Source organism: Empidonax traillii, unplaced genomic scaffold, assembly GCF_003031625.1.
Source record: "Empidonax traillii isolate 1590-97213 ecotype Southwest subspecies unplaced genomic scaffold, ASM303162v1 scaffold65:size4453928, whole genome shotgun sequence".
Classification (NCBI taxonomy): domain Eukaryota; kingdom Metazoa; phylum Chordata; class Aves; order Passeriformes; family Tyrannidae; genus Empidonax; species Empidonax traillii.
Window position 1 is genome coordinate 4,287,950 of NW_020955258.1, and position 20,495 is coordinate 4,308,444.

Sequence of the window (20,495 nt, forward strand, 5' to 3'; positions counted from 1 at the left end):
TTTAGGTGGGTAAGGAAGAAATTGTCAGCTATTTTAAACACACATTGCTTTATATTTTTATGTATTTCAGCTGGAATGTCTATCAAAATCAGGAGAACTGGATATTCCTGAAATATGTGAGGACCCTGAAAATGTGCATCATGCTAAAGCCTACCTTGTGAATTCTCAGGAGAAACATGCACATATTAGACAGCTATATAAACTACTTATTACCCAGGGAGTGGATATCTTGTCTTCAGTGCAGCAATGTGTGAGTATAATTATAATCATTTGTGCAATCAAGGATAAATATGAAAGATTATTGGAGCTATCTGACTGAATTTTAGATGTACAAAAATGTATTATTTCTCTGAGAAAAATAAAGAGCTTTAAGATAATTTTTGAAGAAAGCCAGGAATAAAATTTAAAACAGTTGATAATTATAAGATTTCTACCTTTAGAGTTTGAACATATACAGACATTAAATGATAAAACTTATTTTTCAGTAGTATCTCACATTACAAATTGCTTTTGTAAAGAAAAATTAATTTCTTTGAATTCCTTTTTATTTTTTCAGTGATTGGTGAACTGATTTTACTCTATAGAAAACTGAAATAGATTTAAAATACAGAGAAAATTCATCTTAAAATATCATTGATCAGGGGAAAAAAAAAGCGCAACTTTCTATTCTCTAGTACTTTTTGTGAAGTTCAAAGCCCTAATGGTGGTTTCTTGGATGCCACATCTATATATTGGAATCCTTCTAGCTTGTAAAAGTTGCTTTGCACATTTATTCTCCTATAAAGAAAGATAACGGAAGAACAAAAAAAGAAATATAATAACCGTGTTACCTTATTTGTGGATTCAGACTGATTTGAATGACAAGATGCATATAATTTTAGAAAGGAGTTATTTAGTCAGGGCAGAATTTTCATTGCCCTGTATTAGTATATTTACTTAGGAAGAAAGCAAGACATTCCTTATGACTTGCCTAGCTTGTTCACATTGCCAGTCTGCTCTTCAGACTCCATATGTTGATTACAGAAGAAAAGAGCTATTCAGCAGGTTGTAAAGAACTAGAGTAGGTCACTTCCTCTTTTCTCAGAGAAAACATCATATTTAGGTTGTCACTTTGACCCAAAACTGCTCCTCAGTCTACTAGTGATTGAAACTGCTGTGTACTTGCTCTCCTTACAGTGGAGGTTTGATAGTTTACTCTAGTCCATTGTGACTGACGATTCATGTTCTGCCTCAAATTATTTTTATTTTAAATGGGTTAAAACAATAAATTTCTTGAGATTAATAAATTTCTTTATCTGTTCCCTTATTAGAATTGCTTGAATGTTTCTGTAAAGAATCTGAAGCAAGAACTTGCTAGATTTGAGTGTGATAGCATCAACTGGAACTCCAAAGCTGATAAGTATGAGGAAGAACTGTCACAGCATTTCCAACACTGCACCACTCAAGAGGAGATAAATGAGGTAAATGTGATAAATTCCAACATATTAAATGACTGTTAAAAGGGCTGATGTGTTCTATAACGTAGAGATCTGTTTACCATTCTCCTAAATGCTTCATATGTATCCAGAAAAACAGCAACCTTGGATCCGTGCAGGAGCAACAGTAATCCATGTACCAGGCCTCTGCAGTTCAGGATTCTATCAAGCTGTTGGACTGGCTTTCACTGTACCAAGAAGACTGGAAATAAAGCAGCTCTATTTTCTTTGGCTTTCAACTCAGCCAGTTCCATCTGAAACATGAGTCTTCAGATTTTTTCTGATGGAGCTAAAGTTTCAAACAAAAGTAGAATTTATATATATTGCTGTTGTAAGGCTATTAGAAAGAACTCTCAGTATTTTAATGAAAATTTCAGAGTCATTTAGCAAATTTAGGACATAACATGTATTTTCTAAAAATCACCAAAGAGATGACTGAGATTTTTGTCCCAATTATTTTTAATGAAAAAATTGTTCTTTGGATTTTCTTTTACAATATATTGTTTTTTGTTTATGGAAAGTGTCCATTTTCACAGAAAGATAATTTGAAATTGAAAAAATATGTTCATCATAAAAGACTTTTTTTTGAATATCAGTTACGCTTCTAGTCCCTTTTCCAGTTATAAGTTGAGTGTGTTCCACTTGTGCATCAGTCTCCTGTGGTGTCTCCTTGGCTGATGGTAGGAGGTAATAGGAACAGGAGGTGGTAAGGAGAAGAATTCTGGCAGAGGGAACCATGCTGTAGAAGAGAATGAAAGCATGAAGTACCTAAACAAGAAGTCCCATTACAATTCACAGTGTCATGGCAGAAAGTTTTTACTAGCTAGGTTTTTACTGAAAACTGCTCAAATTTGAGGAAGAAAAGGAAACATGACTCCTTTCTAAGAACTATTTTTCTATTTTTTTTACTTGTTAGACTGCCAGGGAGAGCAGGGAGTAGAGGAAAAAAACAGTCTTCTGTCTCTCAAATTTAAGTGAAAAGTCACATCAATGATGTGTTACTCACCACATGCCCTGTATGGCAAAATGTACATTTTTTCTTCTCATAGTTACTGGACACACTCTGTAAAATAATTGCATAGCAAATACAGTGTTAATTATTGGGTTTCATTTTATTTTTTAATTTCAATCGGGAAAACTCTGTTGACCGGTTAAGTTAAAACCTGTCATCCCCCAGACCTAATTGAGTCTTGAATGTGAACTAAATGAAATAAACTCATTTGGCATGTGGATATACCTTTTACTTTGGAATCCTTTTCTATTAGAGGATAATACAGAAGATGAAAATATTTCCTAAACAAATATTTGGCTCTTTTAACCCCCCCCCCCCCATTAGGTATCTGTTCATGGATCAAGAAACCACTAAACTACTTCAAGAATATTAGTTAGGAGTATTCACTTCAGTATTTTAGATTTTGTTAATTTTATCATCAGAAATGAGGTATTGCTAGGATGTAGCAGACCTTTGTGAACAAACAATTTGTTTACTATCTACTGTGTCTAAGCAAAAAACTATTTAATGTGCCAGCAGCAAGCAGCAGCTGTTCATAGCTATCACGTAGTAAACATCCAACCAGATAATTTAGTTGTGATTTATCAGTGTACAGAGCAAACTTTAAATTTGACAGAAAATTTGGGATTCTGCTGTAAATACTTACATTAATTTATGTACGTAAATACAGTGTGTCAGCGAGGGCTCTGGTGATTAGGACTCAACTGGTGTTTGAAGAAATACTTAAAGGCCTTGGCTAGCTCCCTATGTTTGTAACATATTAGTGCTTCTATAAGAAACAAGGAAACAAATACTGAATTTCATAGCCAAGGATCTATAGCATGAGTTTTGAAACAGTCTTGGAGGACAGAAAAGTAAAATGCATGCCTTTTGTGTGCCTTCTCTAATGTAAAGAGAATTTGGAAAGGCCCAAAAAAACAATTTATGCCCTCTACATCTTTGAAAAGTATAAGGAATGCTCATATGACTTTTGGAATCTGTATTTGCCAGTTTGGGCTTCTTACTTCACTAGTTAGTTTGGGTAGCAGGCTCTGAAGGGCTGCAACTCCTCTGCATTACCCTGCAAACATTTGTGATAGAGCTGGGTTAAGCCTCAGCTAACTGTAGCTTAATACTACGCTGAACCTGTTCATGGAATTATAAGTGACACAGTTAATTGCATACGATAATTTTTCCAATGAAATAGCCTTTTCTTTAGGTGATCACTTTAAAAATAACACTCAGGCACACCTGCACAAAACTTGCAACAAAAGAGTAACAGATCCTGAAGTAAGTTCTCAGCTCTCCCCAGTCATCTAATATCTTTTACATGTCGTTATTTATATACTTATGGAAAGATATGACTGAAAATATGGATTTTAACCATATATAGTAATGAACTGTCTTGATTCACAAGTCAGTAGGAACTGATATGTAACACGTTTCTTATCTTGCAATTTATGTTGATTGTTTTCCTAGGAATTAAGTTATCATTAGTGATTTGAATATCACGTTTTCTTTCTTCCCACTTTGTCTGACTGTTTCTTAATCCTTGTTGCTTTGGAAATCTGTTTTCAACAACCTGCTTTCATGGGGTATTTTGATTATAAATGCTACTAAATGTTTTATATATGAATAGAAAGGAAAAGTTGAGGGGTTAACAACATTGAAGTCTCTCCTAGAGTGGCTTACACAAGAATCAAAGCATTAACTGGAATAGTACTGTTAAAAAAAATGTGTTTAAAACAGCTTTATAACTTCATGTATTACTTTGTAGTTGTATGATAAATTGGAGCAATTGGTAGTTAAATCCTTCTGCTCCACTATCGTACTCCATCTATGACAGGGCAACTATAGATAGGAACAGCTTCCTGATTAATGACTATGACACAACGGACAAGGTACAAAGTTCTATTAAACCAGCGGTCTAAAGTCACTGAAGCATATTAGGATGCAGAGTTCCTTTATTATTTTTCATTTAATCTTGCAAAACTGAGATACACTCAGATTTCCAAATTTGGGAGCCATACATTGTCCTTGGTACAATTGCTGGTGATAGCAGGAGTTGTGTACATGCACCCTGAGGGGATGATGTTCAAGTGTGAGCTGAATCTGATTTTTCCACTGAGGCTAAAAGAGAAGAGTGAGAGCAGCTGCAGACCTTTGACACATGAGCCATCATGTCTGAAACAAGGAGATCTAATTTCACATTTGGCTATGAGGAGAGCCTCTGGCCTTATAAATTACCACTACCAGCCTATGTATGTGCATAAGCCAGTGAAATAAACTAAAATAAACTCTTGTTCATCCTTTCTTTCCCTCAAAATTGAAGCAGCAAATAAGGCTCTTGTGTTCTGAATAAAAAAAATATTGTTCTGCAGAAGCAATTTTATTAACAGAGGGCTTTTAGATAGATTTTATTATTCTGCGTACTTCAGTGGGGTAAAGAGCTTAAACTAAGTGGAGATCACAGTGCCAGTGATAGAATTCTCTTCCTTTTCATTACACTGAGTGAGCACCATCTGTTTATTCACTGCTGAAATAATGTGCCAGCATCCCACTAGATGAAATGAAAATGAAAAATATATCCCTTGATGGATTAACATTAGTATATAATAATAATAATGATGATTGATTTTTAGCTGTTCCAATAACAGTGGCTGCAAAATAAACATTCATTACTCCCTGGGTTCTTTGGCAGGGAGGAGGAGGGGGACGGGGGAAGTCTGTAGGACTTTTTAATATTAAAAAAGACTCCAATACATATTCAGTTATCAAATTGTGGATGTGACTTGAACTTTTTAACACTAATTAAGTTACGTTCTTTTCATTTGTGTGTCTGCAAGAATAGATCCTAAAGCATTAGAACTGCTGCATTTCTTTTGTATCAGTGTTGTTAGACAAATATAATTTTACACAATTTATTTTACATTATCCTAAAAGCAAAATATTATTTACCTAAAGGATCTGACCCTCTTATAATCAGTATTTCAGTCACTTTTATATTCTTCCATTTCAAATTTTATGGATTAATTATGAATAATTTGAAAATATGATTATGGAATTGCAATGTACCTATTTTAAGTGAGTTTTTTACTTGCCCAATGCTTGTCTATTGCTTAAAGAAATTCCAAAGTAATTGTTATATCTAAAAGGATTTTTTAAAGTTGTAAATAAAATCAAAAATTGCATAGCTTTTAGAGAAAAAATATAAATATTATTATTTATTTATATTTATTGATTTTTATTAAAATTTATATTATTATAAGAATAATTTTTCCTAGTGTTTGCTGTGCTGCACTGAGTCGGTGCTAATTAGTAATAATGCCATCACACGATACCAAATCTGTTTGGCAGGAATGAGGTAGGGCTTTCTGAATCTGTTAGGCAGGATCTCTCTGCATAGTTATTCAAAAGTCAGGTGGTTATATAGTCCATATCTTGATCCTACAAAGAGCTGTATTCTTCTTTGTATGCTGTGAAACATTGTTCTAAGATGTTTGGACTAGCAAAGTGCATAAAATTAAGCCCATATGTAACTTCTTTACAGAAGCAGGACTTCTGAAAAAGGGGTGGAGATGGGATAATACACCAACAAAAAAACCCAAGGCAAATCCAACCTGAAATAAATGCAATGTTGTATTGTAGGAGAAAGGTACAATGAGTACATACAAATCTACTTCCCTGGGCTCAGCAAAACTATGTTTTTCTTGAAACTAAGTATGGGTATACATTTACACGGCTATAATTTCCACCAAATGGACTAAAGTGTTTGAAGGATGTCTAGTTAAAATCAATGAAAACTCTTGGACAGGATTTTTTTGTAGATGGTGTAAGTAAGGATCTCGTCCTTTGCCCCAGTCCTTTTTTTGCCCCAGCTATTCTGGGAACAATGCTCTGCATTTAGAATGCAAAAATTTTGATTTAGCAAGATTGAGTTTCCATTATTGTAAAGAAATTCTAAGGAAATAAGGATGCTTTATAAGATGGCACAGTACTATTAATTTATGTATTAAATGTTGTGTTCAAATTGTCCATTAAACAGCTCTTGAAAAAACCTAAATTGATGTGTGCTGATTTCTTCTTTTTTACTAAAATATAAGCTTGCTCTATTTCAGCTCAGAGAATCGTTTAAAGATCTCAAAAAGAAGTTCAACAATTTGAAGTTTAACTATATGAAGAAAACTGAAAAAGCTCGAAATTTGAAAGTACTTAAAATACAGATTCAACAAGTCAATACATATGCAGAGAAAATACAGGTAATAGAAATTTTAGCTTTAGTAAAGGCTTCATTGGTCAAATTGTGGCCTGTGCCAAGCACATCAGAGGAGACACAAAATGTATTGTGAACTTCCCTGTTACTCATCTTTATATTCTTTCCCTGTCTCAGTCATTGACTGAGACATTTTTCATTGTTCTGTTCCCATTATTCTTCCATTTCTTTCAGTTAAATGATCTTATCTCAATTTCTGACTTCACTGTGTTCACTCCTTTTATTCTCCTTTATTTTTCTATTTAATTTTTATTCTTGCTTCTGTTCCTTCACAATATGTGTGACCTTTTGCATCAAGCTCCTTTCTTGTTTTTTTTTTCATGTCATCATGTAAAATGAATCTTTTTCTTCAGAGCATTTTGTTGTGTCCCTTGCCTGGAGTTGATCATGCCCATTTGCACCTTAGAACCCTGTTAGCCTTACCCATTCTTTGCATTCATCAGAAACTCTTCCTCTAATGATCTTTTTATTTGCAATTCACGCATGACCATGTTTTATTACTACAGATATTTGTTTCCTCAAGTTTTGTTTTATTTATGAAACAGCAACTTTTTAAAACACAGGACAAGAAAAAAAATCTGTATGCTTTTCCCTTTTTTTAAAAATTTTATTCCTAAAAATAGAAACATTTTTGCTATGTTATTTAACGCTTCTACATCTTTTAAACAGGTTCTTCAGAAGAAGATGGATAATTTAGAGAAGAAAATCCTTGAGTCTTTTGCAGATAAACCTAATGCCAAAGTTAGAGTCCTCTTGGGATCAATCAGTGAGTTACAAAAACAACTGAATGACTTTAGCGTGGTTGTGGAAGATTACAAGCAAAATCTGGATCTAGTGGAGCAATTGCAACAGATGATGAAAGAGGTACTAGTAAACCTGAGATCCCCACTGTGGCTGTAATAATGATGCAGGACAGGGATAGGTAAAACTTCCTATAACTGCCTCAGGCATAATCTGTGGCTTCTGAAAGTAATGAATTGGTAAAACCCCCTAATTTTCTTTTGTTGTTTCTTTGTAAATTCATGGTGAAAGGGGGAAAAATGTGCAATGTGACCATGTTCTTGCGACTGGGGTCTCCACCTCCATATGACTTTCATAGTCATTCAGCCTATCTATGATCATACTTAGGAGCTCATTTTCTCTAAGTGTGCTCTGAGGCAACACAGAAAGTGCTACAAGGCCCTCTTTAGTAGCCATCAAACCGTTAGAGCCAGGTTATCCCAGTACCCACTGTGTTTTATGTAATTCTGGAACTCAAATGTAAAATGTTCAGTTCCTTAGTAGAAGCATATAAATTGTTTTTAATAGACTAAATTTGAGTATATGTATAATTTTTTTCTGAACTGCAGTCTACCTTTTTGGAGACTTTCATAACTTTATTTTAATGTGTCTGATGACTGCCTCATGCATTGCCTCTTTCAAAAACAAATAAAAAAAGTTTGTAGCAGTGTTATAACAGTATTTTCCCCTCTTGCCACATTGTGTTGGTGCTCTTGCTGTGGGCAAGCACATTCCTGTCATCGTTGTTTATTTTTAGAAATAACACTGTTCATATCTCCAAAGGGATCTAAGTGCGTGACAAGTTCCCTTAATGATGGATCACAATACTAAAGTTTTGTTCAAAATATGTTTTCAGTGTCCAGTGATCCGATCAATGTTTTCATATACCATTAGCAAAGCAACTTGTTAACATTTGTTGCACATTTATATTTTTAAATTCTCTACTTAACTGAAATAAATTATTTCTTAGAGCTAAAATTTAAGACTGCCTTTTTTTTTTTCCCCTCAACCTAAAGTATCCCTTTTTACTCAAAACTTTTCTTTCAGTAAATAAGCACAGACTTAAATACTGATTTCAGTGGCAGTTAGAAATAATGATTATTAACTGCTTCCTGTAGTGGTGCAAAACTGATGATACTGAGTGAACACCAGATTCTGTTCTGTTCTGAGTATCATTAAACAAAGATGTTTAATGTGGTTATGTTCTAAAGGCTGTTCTTGCCAACAGAAAGATTCCTCACAACTTTATGGTTGCTGAGACCAAAAAACGTGTTTGCTGGCACATTAAATTTAAAGAACCTCTCAACCCTTACAAAAGAATAATATGAAATTTTCTAAATTAGTCAGTTGATATATAAGGTGGAAAAAACTTAGAAATAAAACTTATGTTTAACTAATAACCTCACCATGCTTGTAAGATAAGCATGGGCCTTAAACAAAAATTTAACTGCTATTAATACTCGAAGCACCATTAGTAATGAAGAAATGTTTTTCAGGTTAGATTAAAGTCAGAAAATTGAAGACATACCATATACCACTGATTATGGAAAATCTAAGGCTAACCCAGTCTATTCTACCACAGCTTGAACTGTAGATAATAAGTCATTATAATGCAGGTTTTTTTATCCCTCAGTGTCAATTTTGGTTTGAAGATGTGAGTGCAACAGTGATTAGAGTTGGCGAATATTCTGCAGAATGCAAAACAAGAGAAGCAATAGAGACACTCTATAAGCAATTCAATAAGTTTCTTGAGCCGACAGTGCCTCAACAAGAAGAAAAAATTCAGCAGATTATGGACCTTGCTAAACAGCTATATGGTGAGGAGATATCTGGTAATGAACTGTTGGGAAAAAAATACAGTAACTTGTAAGCAGATTCTTAGATTTGTTCATTGAAGAAGAAAATCCCATGAAGTTTAAAAATCAAATACTGTTCTCTAGTGTTTGCTGGAAGAGGTGAAGGATTTCAAAGCAAATATTTACAAGAAAATAAAATACGTACTATACAGTCTGGTATTTACTTAGTTTTCTGTATACAGCTGGAGTTCACCTTGAAATAGAAGAGTAAATGTCCTTGTAATATTCATGAGCTTGGAACTGAAACTTCATGGCTTAAGCTATCTCATAACAGGCAAGCCTTTGAAGTCAGAGGATATTGTAGTGATATTGTATGGATATCTCAGTGCCAAGTTAATTTTTTACATTAATACTGTGAATAAGTACTAAGACTCGATTGCCAAATTTTTATTAACAAACAATATAGATTGCTATGTAGATACTGTATTTACTATTGTGTTGATTTGGAACATTGTTGACTGAAAAAAAACAAAAGTCAAAAGAACTTCATATTTTGCTTGTTGTTTTTTTTTCTCCAACTTGTAATTTTTATATACTTTATGAAGTTATTTTATCCAAAGATGAGGTGACCATCCCAAAGTGCTAAGATGCTGTATAGCCTATCAATTCAAGTAGTAAAACTGAAAAAAATTTCAGAAGTCAAGCTGGGCTTCTAAATTCCTCTAATTTAGTGCTGAAAAGACTATTTAGAAAGCACAGATCACTTTTTTTTTCTCTCCTTTTTTTTTTTTTTTTTTTTTTTTTAAAGCCTTCTTAATATTTTAAGCATTCCTATCTGTGGGAAAGGAGGTGACAGAATGGATTCTTGTCAACAGCTGATTAGGAATGCCAGGAGAAAGAAGCTGCTTTTTGTTCTTTAAGTCATTACAAGGGAAAAAGCTTCTCTATCCAGCCTTTGTTTTGTACTTCTTATAAGAGGGATCTAAGTGCCTCCTAGCTGTATAATATGGCAACTACTTTAGGAGACACTTTATGAGGTCAGCATCTTTTAAAGCAGTAGCACTCAAGAGATAGACGCCCTGCAACAACTATGAGAGTCCGTATCAAGTAAGCTAGTAAGAGGTAGGAAAGCCCATTACTATGAATCACAAAATTCCTTCAGCAAAACAAAACATAGAAAAATGTAATTATATGTTGGGCTTACATAGTATCCTGATTGTTACACTGATCTGTTTGAGGCATTCTGTTCTACTTTCATGTTATTTGGTCTTTGTAGGTATTGAAGAAGGAAAGAAGCATGTTGAAAAAACTGTATTGAAGTACAAAGAAATCATTAGTTCTGTTGATGAGTTGTGTGGATCTCTGAGAGAACTTAAGGAGATAAAGGTATTTTTCTTTTTTTTTTTTTTTTTTTTTTTAATCTGGAGAATGTATTGCATCTACATCATCTTGTTGGGCTTAGTGTCTGAAACAGTGTTTTTAGCTGAGGATCGACTATGGCAGATGAAACAGTTCCTAATTTTCTGTTTTCTGCCACCTTTGGGAATGATTGTCATGAATCAATGAAGTGCTACTTGTTTGTGCACTAAATATTTCTTCTAGGTTTCTCTTTCTTTGCTTCTTTCAGAGCAAAAAAGGTTCTCAAATAACCTTTAGAGGAAAATGTCACAATTTCTTTGATTATCTAGACAGATGCTTTTCTTTCATATCTTTCTTCTTTCTTTTGGTACTGTAATACAGGTAACTGCTAGATCTACAAAATGCCAAACAACTTACCTTGGCTCCTTCTTGAAGACATCCCAAAAACCAAATTGTGTTAAACCCAAAGTAATTAGAGTTAGAAAAACATTGCTTTTAATATAAAAAATGAAAGAAACCCATAAAATTTTTCGTTTCATATTCTGATAAGCTGCTTTAGGTGTAATGAAGTATAACATAATAGGTTAGGAGGAATTATTGAACACACAAGTGATAGGGCTAGATTTCTGTAATGAAGACTGTCTACTCCACCTTCCCATTCTCAAAGTAATACTTGAAAAATCTCCCACTTATAGCAGTAGCTGATGAGTTAATTCTTCTGTGAAGTTCAAAAAGATGATTAAATATCCTGCTCTTGATGATACTTAATGTATTTCACTTATGGAATTATACTATAATATTGACAAACACTCAGATTATCCATTAATACTCTTAAAAGTGGTAAGAGATGCCAAAAACACAAAGGAGTTCCAAATTTCCTTAGGTGAATGGAAAGAAGGCTTTGCCTTGCACTGTAACTATAAAGAAACTTCAACAAAAACACCAATTCAGTTTTTCTAAGTTCTTCCCCCAGTTCATGTATTACATAAATGCCACTGTGTGCAGGACAGGTTCTGTCAAAACAGGGCTTGACCCTTTTATCTCTTCTGCTAGCTCAACATCATATGGTCTTTTCAAGAGAAGTGGAATTTCAAACTAACTGTAATACCTTATTTTGTCTAATTTCCATAGAACTGTAGAATATCCCAAGTTGGAAGGGACTCACAAGGATCATCGAAGTCCAGTTCCAAATTTTGATAACTTTAAAGTTATCTTTCATCAAAGGAGTTGTTTGGAGAACAATTTTTTCCACACAGAACCATTCATAAACTACTGAAAGTTGAATTTTCCTGAAATCCTGATATTTTTCTGGATTGGTGGTTTATCTTTTTTGTTTGTTTGTTTGTTTGTTTTTCCTAATAGTGTTACTTTCTTCATCCTTTGTTTCCCTTTACTGAGACTGGGTACAAAATTGGTTAATATACCTCAGATTCTTGAATAGCCACTGGAATTCTTCAGTCTTTGGTATCCTATAATTTCCTTGCCTCAGGAAAGATTCTTTCAGCTTTGAAAAATGTTGTCAGTGATTGTTCAGGAATGAATTAATCAGGTTTTGCTGCATTTCTTTGTCATAAGCAATTTACACCTGTGGTGATGACAGGTTTTAGATAAGATTTCACTTCTTTTGTTTTTCTTTTTTTTTTCTTACTCTACTGTACAGAGCATAAGTCAGTGTGCAGCCAACAATTGCTACTTTCTATTGTGCATAACCTTATTTGATTTTCTCTTCACATTGCAGAAAGCTGAGTTTTCTGAAGAGTTGGTTACTGTTAAAAGAGAAGAAATAAATGGTCAAGAAGCATGTGAGACTATTAAAGACAAAGCTGTGGAGCAAAAGCAGCAGGTTAGTTATATGCTTTTTTAAAATATAACTAGATCTATGTTTCTTAAAGGGCTTTATGTATTGCTGGAAAGTTTCTTGCTTTTCTTTCTTGAAGGCTCTGTTAAGATGGGTTTTATCAGTGCAGTCTTAGTCAATTGTTTTTGTTTTTTTCAGTTACCCCGTTTCCTTCTATACAATCCACATATTCTTCCCTCTGAGGGTTTTTTTTTTTTTAGGGTTCTTTTAACGTGCCTATATATCCCTTTGGTTTTCTAAAATAATATTATTTTCTTGATCTTTTCTTGATCTTTTACCAATTTTTCTTTGGTCCTATTGCCACAGTACCCTTATTGTAGATGTCTTCTTTGTGTCCATTCCTCCTTTGTAATAGACTGAAGGGAATATAGGAATTAATAGAGGATGTTGTTGTTAGTATGTCCCAGAGCCCTAGTATTCATATGATGCCCAGACACAAGTTATGAAAGTATTTGATTTGTAAGTAATATCCTATAAGAGAAACCTCAGAGCTCAGAATTTGAACTCAGTAATGGTGGAAGTTGTGATAATTTGTTGAAACGTTAATGTCTTAATCAGGAAAAGAAAAGTGGGTTTTTAAAATAATTTTCTTTCAGATGGCTTCGTGTGAATTGTTTACAAATTCTGAAAGCGTTGCTGCGAAGAGAAGCAATACTCTGTCTCCTACCAACACTAAACAGGTATCTATCTGCTGTTCATGTTAATTTATTTTTAATCAAATTGATGAGCATCACTGTGTACTCTCAAAGGAATTCTACTCTTTGCTGTGTCTCAAAAATGAGGGCTGTTGTTATGGATTGGTGAGCTTTGATTATATTCTCATTTACAGTATTACCAAAAAACCTGAAAAAACAAGCAATTGATTGAGTTTAACAGCAATGGGAATGACAGGAAAGCATTCATAGCAAACATGATGGAACACAACTACAGCTGTCGTAGTTCAGTGTGACATTCTATCGGATATAATTTGTTGTACTGTTGGTATGACACTATACACCAAATGACAGAACTCAACATCAAATAGTCATCTTTACCTTCACCTGAAAACATTTAAGTTTCATTCCAGTTGCCAAAATTCTGTGCAGTGGAGATCATAAATAAGTTCCAGAGTATGGATTGCATACATGTTGAGGACAATGCAAAAAGATTAGATAGTGGAAGACTGAGCATGCATTTAGAATGGTAAAAATCCAAACAGACAAGCATGTTTTATTCATGGATATACAGTAAATGAATATGAAAGGTTCCAAATTGCCAATGAATAAATGAAGCCTTAGAAATGCAGTGAATACTTAGCCAGATCTATGTTTTATGAGATTAATTACTTTAGCTCAAAGAATATCTTGAAGACTTGGAATCCTGAATGTAAATATAAATAATTTACTATGTAAAATAGTCTGGTAAATTGGAGTGGCTGGTAATGTATTTAACTCCTTAGAAAGGTAGGATCTAAATGTGGTAACTGATTCAGAGATCTGAAAATTCCATTTTATAAGCTAATAACATAAATCAATACTACAAGACATTAAATTGTGATGTTTTGTAGAAATTCAGCTAATAATAACATTCCCTTTAGTTCAATACAGAATTTCCTGTCATTTGCTGATGAGCCAAAATTAGACCTAAATAATTCTCTTACCTCCATTCCAAGCCAGTGGAAATTTCACCATTGACTTGGAGCCCAGATTTCACTCAAAATTTTGTGACTGTTCCAAAGAGCCTCCTTTAGATGAATCACCTCACCCAGCAGATGTCCATAGCCCTATTTCCTATTTTGCTAAGCCACAGCTTTGTCAGTCCTTGTCAGACTGTGCCTCAGCTGCCAAGGAGAAAAGTCAAGGGTATGCAAAACAGCAAATACCAGATGTGAATTATGGCAACCATGATGCCTCCACCTTTTTCATCACTCCATACTTCATTTAAAGAACTACCGGGTTCTTTTCACTAGACTTCTTTTTCCATTCTTTTGAAGGAAAGACCTGGTCCATCTCCAGCCTCCTTGTCTAGTGGATCAGCAATCTCTAATTTTTTCTATACTTCTGCAAGGTACTTTTGCAGTATTAATCTGCTTCAAATATAACCCTCTAAAAAGTGAACTAGAACTGTTCATGGCACATTGATCCTCCTGCTTCTTTGATGCCAAGTGGCACACTGGGACTGAAAGTTCTCATGATGTCGAAGCCTACATGACAGCTTGCTCACTTGCTGCCCACCTGTCATTCTTTCCCAGCATTTTCCTGCTCTTCAAATTCAGAGTTCACGATGGGATGCTCCTGGAAAACACACTTAGTAGTCAAACTTGGTCTTCGTCCTATAATTGAATTGAATTACTTGGTAAAATAGACACAGTAAAATCACAACCTTCTTCCAGCAATTTATTCATGGATCTGGCATGAATCACATGGCTTTAAAAAAAGCAAATGTAGTAACTTGGAAAAACATCTATATTAAAACTAACATATCTAAAGGAACAGGGCAAATGTGAAGTTCTATTACTTCTATTTATATTTTGTGCACTAATATTAGCTTATATTTAGAGCAGTAAGGCCAAAAGAAACACGAAACAAATGTACCGCTACACTTTTGTACTGGATGCTGCCAAAGAGAGCTGGTTTGTAAAGCAACGGCATCCAGTGTATCACTCAGTTGATTTGAGTGGGCTTAAATCAATGTATTTATGTATTTTAATGTATTTATAGGTGATAGACACCTTGCATAGTAGATTAAATATTTTTGTATAGAACTCAGCAGTGACAGAATAACACAAGAAAGCATTATGAATACCTCTGCTGAGAGCCTTTGCACAATTGAAATCTAAATATGTGATTACACATTTATATCAAAATCAAGAGGCTGAGAAGTAATTAACAAATCAGATAATGTTTTTGATGCTTTGTGATTAAAATTAATGCATGTGTGCCTCACCCAGTTCTCTTTGGAACATGATGAAAGGGAATTTTTTTTTTCTGGATCCAAGATAACATAAAAATAATTCTAACATTGCTTTCCTTTTTAATGTTTGGCAGGATCTTGGAACAGCTGGCAAAATGTAAAAAAAAAATGGAGGAAATATAAAATGCTTGGAAAATGTTATAAAGATGTTGGTTTAATTATTTGACCTGTGAGCATAGTTATTTTTCTGAAAGAGTCAAAGTCCAGCAACTTGACTGTTAATATATTTTTATTGCTATGTAACTGTTGTCCATTTAGATGTAATTAGACCACCTCCTCCCTCACCTTCCCCTTGCAAATTTTCAGAGTGTTTGAATAGATTCTAGAATAATGTCTTCTAGAATCTATTCAAACACTCTGAAATTCCAGTTAGCTGCTGCAACATTTTCTGACAAATTATCTTTTTCCACACATTTCCTTTTGCTCCTCAGAATGCATTAGGCTTAACTAGAAGAAATATTATTGCTGGATTCTGCACAAAGGAATGTATTGAATGATAACTCTCTCTCCTTGGTTTTCTTTTTCTTCTTTCCTTTCTCTTCTTTCCTCTCCTAATTCAAGGAGAGGAATATATTGACTGATATTCCAGTTATCTGTCCAGCTGGTGAGGATCTTATTTCACAGGATACAGAGCTGTCATCTTCAGCCAAAGAGGATAGTTTACAGACTGGATTCCTGACAGAAGAAATACTCTCCGGAGATGAATATGAGTGTATATCACCTGATGATATCTCTTTGCCGCCACTTTCTGAGACACCAGAATCCAACCTCTTACATTCTGAAACAGAGCTAGAAGAGCAGTGCTGCTGTAGTTCTCATAGTCTGCATGTCAGCTCCTATAGCTTGCAAATGCAGAAAACCACTAGTATGAAAAAAATGGTGGAAGCGTCTGATCTCTTAACAAATTCTGCTTTTGCTGATGCTACAATTAATAGAATAGAAAGCCCATCAGATCACTCTGAGAAGTTTTGTATCTCTTTAACAGATTCTGATGCAAAAGCCAGAGCAGTATCTCCTTTGACTTGCAGTTTACAAGGAATATCTGAAACTAGCACTGCTTCCTGCACTGTAAAAGCCAAACCAGTATTTAGCATGATGAGTGAAGTATGCAAAACACATTTACAACACCTTGAACTTCACAAAAGCATGGCAGAAACACAAGAACAATCGCATGACTTGAATAACTGTACTAAAACCCAGGACAGGCTGCATGCTTTGCCTGATGCATTCTCAGGTTTCGTGTTTCAATCAGACGCCACCAGAAGCTGTCAGAGGCAGATGGTTACCCGAGAAGAGATTATAAGTTCATCAGAAAAGAACAGCATGGCCAGCCTAACTGGACAGGCACCTAACTTCTCCCAGATCCTGTCTAACAAAACCGTCATGGAAGGTTCTCCAGTAACTTTGGAAGTAGAAGTAACGGGATTCCCAGAGCCTACATTGACATGGTGGGTAGCTTACAATGAGAAGTAGTAAATATACCTAGTAGCAAGTCACCATGAACCACCAATAACCAAATCAGTTAATCTAGAGACTGGAATAAATGGCTTTTATCCTTTCTACTCCACGCTGCTGCATGATTCCCACCTTCAAAATTCCTACTGACAATTAACCAACTTGAAATAATCTCCCTGTACTTAATTTTACAAATAAGAGTATCAAACTGCTCCAAGCATATCTGACTATTTTTAAGCAAATACATCATATAGTTTTTATATTCTAGAATATCACATCTCACTTGTTCAATGATTTCTTAAAATAATTGCACACTACAGATTTAGCAAAAATAAAGTAATTTGCATATTCTCAGGATCTGGGCACCATGTATGGACAGACACATAGATATGTGTGCACACTAAAGTATTTATTTAGTGACTACATATATATTAAGATATTTGCATATACATGAGAGTCAATTGTCAAAAACAAGAGAGGTTACAGGTAAAAAATATCCACCTAAATATCCACATTAAGAGAATCAGTTTTATATGATATATTTATGTGCTTTTTCTCTTAATTGCTATATGTCTATTTAGATTACCTTATACTGCATTTGTGGGAAGTAAGATGATGTTATATAAATTTCTTTTAGGACGACTCTAAAAATTCCCTACCAAAGATTTTGGTAGTAGTTCTATATGCTTTGGCATGTGTTCCTCCATTTTTACCTCATTTGCCTTTTCTCCATTTATTCCATTAGACTTTCACAACAGAGGCCTTTCTTTTAATGTATTAAAATTAAATATGCCTCTTACTGGAAAAACGTTAATATTATTATTACACATTTGAAGACTTAAACTGTAAGTTTTTGGTAAACTGAAATTTCTTCTGTTGCACTGAGAAAAATGCTGGACACTGCAACCTTGGTGCTATACTCTCTTGGTGTCAATAAAATTACCTTGTTTTAAATCCCAGTATTGCACAGATTGAGGAATATTAGTGGTGAAACAAGTGATACTTTATTTTATTGTAAGAAAGCATTAACTTAGCTTGAAAATATATGCACTGTTGATATATTGTCCTTTAAAAAAATAGAATTCAACTGAAATCATTTTGCAAATTAGAAATTCAGGGAAATAGAAAAAAGATGGTTTTTACTTAAAAATTAACCAGTAATATGTATTTTATACTTATGCAAACATTTTATTAGATATACATGTGGAAAAATATTTGTGTGATTGTGTTAGGTTAAATGTAGCTTATGCTGAAACATCACAAGGCAAGAAGAGACAGAATTTTCTCTCATTCCCAATATGTAAATCAGGATTCAATACCAGTACATAGTGACAGGATCTCAAGTGTTAGAATATGACACCTGAAGTAACTCCTGGTGCATTGTTCTATCCTCTTTGATGTGAGCTAAGTAGATGTTAAATGGGCTGGGATGGAGGAAGGTCCTTGACTGTCCTTTATACTGAAGACATAAGTTCAGAATATTTGTATGTTGAGCCTTAAGAACTGTTCATGAGTTGGATGTGGGTTGACTCAAGACCTTACTAGCAAAAATGCTTCAGTGCAAAACTGAGGGCCCAGGCCTTCGGGTAACCTCTCTAATGCTGCAGTGAGATAACTGTGACTTGTTCATTGAAAACCATTTTGAGAACCACATTTTCTACTGTTAAGAATGTATTATCCAGCAACTTGCATTGTTTAACTGTTCATCCATAGTGACAGATTAAGACTGAGAAATGAGAGCACAGCAGTGAGCTCTATCTCTAGCTGTCAATGTAGGGTTGCAGGGATTGTCTGAACTTGCAAAGTTCTGCGTGGCATACTGTGATGTAACTCTGACTTGAAAACTGACTCTCTGCTTCAGGTACAAGGAGGGCCAGAAACTGACTGCAGATGAGCACTTAAAGCTTTTACAAAAGGAGACAAAGCATGCTTTGTTCATTCAGAAGGTGTGTGAAAAAGATGCTGGCCTCTATGTTGTTCGGGCTAAAAACTTGAACGGCACTGTCTCATCCAGTGCCCTTCTTCACGTGAAAGGTAACAGGCCACCTATTAGAAGAATAGACTGGATAATGCTGTGTGTCATCTATATTAGTGTATCACTAATGTACTGGCTGTTCGCAAAATGAGTACAGTCCCAACTGCACCAGACTTAATTCTCACGTGCTAAGTCAACATTGAATTGATTTTCTTACACTGCATCTTTCACAGTATGTACCAAACAACTTTGATGGCACGATGGATATATTACTTGTTTTTTTATTTACCAGTATTATGTGCTTATTTTACTTTCTCAGAGTGATGTTGACATAAAAACAGTTATGAAGATTTTCTAGAATCTGAGGCTGAGTTTTGCTTTCTAAAATTGGTGGCATTGCAAAATGTTGGAAACAGTTGTAGGTTTTAAATGTCACACCCAGGTAGAGTGTTCCAATTGACATATAGTTTATGATTTTTTTTTTTTTTAGACATAGACTGTATTATTTCCAACCGTGTATTTTCTCATATACTTTAAAAAGATAATGGTAGGATAAATCTTCTTACCATTCATGATGAACTGACGTAGATCAGATTTAAATCTGTCTCAGCCCAGCACACAGTCACAAACCGGAACTTCGTTCACCTACGAGTTGCATTTCACTCTTGACAAGGACAACCACAACTATTTTTTTTTTTTAATTAAAGTTCTAGTTTGTTTAAATACTTCATAAAAATTACTTAATTTATAAATCCTCAAATATAACTTAATTCTTTAACGTCTGTTTTTGTGGTATTTGAGCAGTAAAAGAGTTGATAAAGAGTGACATGATTTTTCCTGCATCTTTGATTTCCAGCTTTATGTTACAACAGCGTTGGTATAGAAAATTTATAAAGAGGAAATATTTACCTCCTCTTGCATAATTTCCTGAAATGAAGTAAGCCTTTTACTGTGTAGCATACTTTGAGCAGAATACATATTGCAAATTGCCAGAGGTCAGTGAGATGGAAGACTGACATTGAAATATTTTGTCCCAGTGACTGCAACTTTATTAAAATTCTTGTAACTTTAAAAAAGGACAAGTTCCCAAGATGATACAACTTCACAGCAATATGAGAGGGAGCAGGAGGAGGACATGATGAGCAGATGGGGGTACAAATAAATTCTAACTAAAATTGGTATTATGTTTAATGAACTGCTGTCTAAGTTCAGTCATCTCCAAAAAATGTAGATTCATAAGAATTTTCTTAGATATTAAAATCACCTGTTTTCCTAAAGTGTATATGCCATTTCACAATAAAACTAATTTTAATAATTAATATGCCTTTGAATGTTTCAGTTACCATAAAAATAAAATGTGACTTTATGTATGGTTGTTAAAAACATGAAGCAAACAACTTATGTGAGCAAGCTGACTTGCACGGGTGGTACATTAAGCAAAGTTTTGGTAAGAACAAAAAACTTGTCCTACATGCTGTAAGGTTTTGCCTTTTGCAGAACTACCAGTGCTTGACAATTTTATCCTGTTCTCATAGCATTCATTTTCTGTTTTGAAAGATGAGTCTTCTAGGTCACAGCTAC

The 20,495-nt window shown here is 34.3% G+C and overlaps 1 protein-coding gene across 1 annotated transcript in view; it reads left to right on the forward strand.

Annotated features, from left to right (window-relative positions):
* The window catches only part of CCDC141 (coiled-coil domain containing 141), a 65,274-nt gene extending 45,738 nt beyond the window's left edge, over positions 1–19,536 (forward strand). Inside the window, exons 16-25 of the mRNA XM_027880263.1 lie at positions 71–250; positions 1,311–1,460; positions 6,585–6,725; positions 7,409–7,603; positions 9,153–9,336; positions 10,592–10,701; positions 12,413–12,517; positions 13,129–13,212; positions 16,046–16,932; positions 18,801–19,536. Coding sequence (XP_027736064.1) covers positions 71–250; positions 1,311–1,460; positions 6,585–6,725; positions 7,409–7,603; positions 9,153–9,336; positions 10,592–10,701; positions 12,413–12,517; positions 13,129–13,212; positions 16,046–16,932; positions 18,801–19,065 — 2,301 coding nt within the window. The 3' untranslated portion in view covers positions 19,066–19,536. The remainder of the gene's footprint in view (positions 1–70; positions 251–1,310; positions 1,461–6,584; positions 6,726–7,408; positions 7,604–9,152; positions 9,337–10,591; positions 10,702–12,412; positions 12,518–13,128; positions 13,213–16,045; positions 16,933–18,800) is intronic.
* Positions 19,537–20,495: the final 959 nt, after the last annotated feature.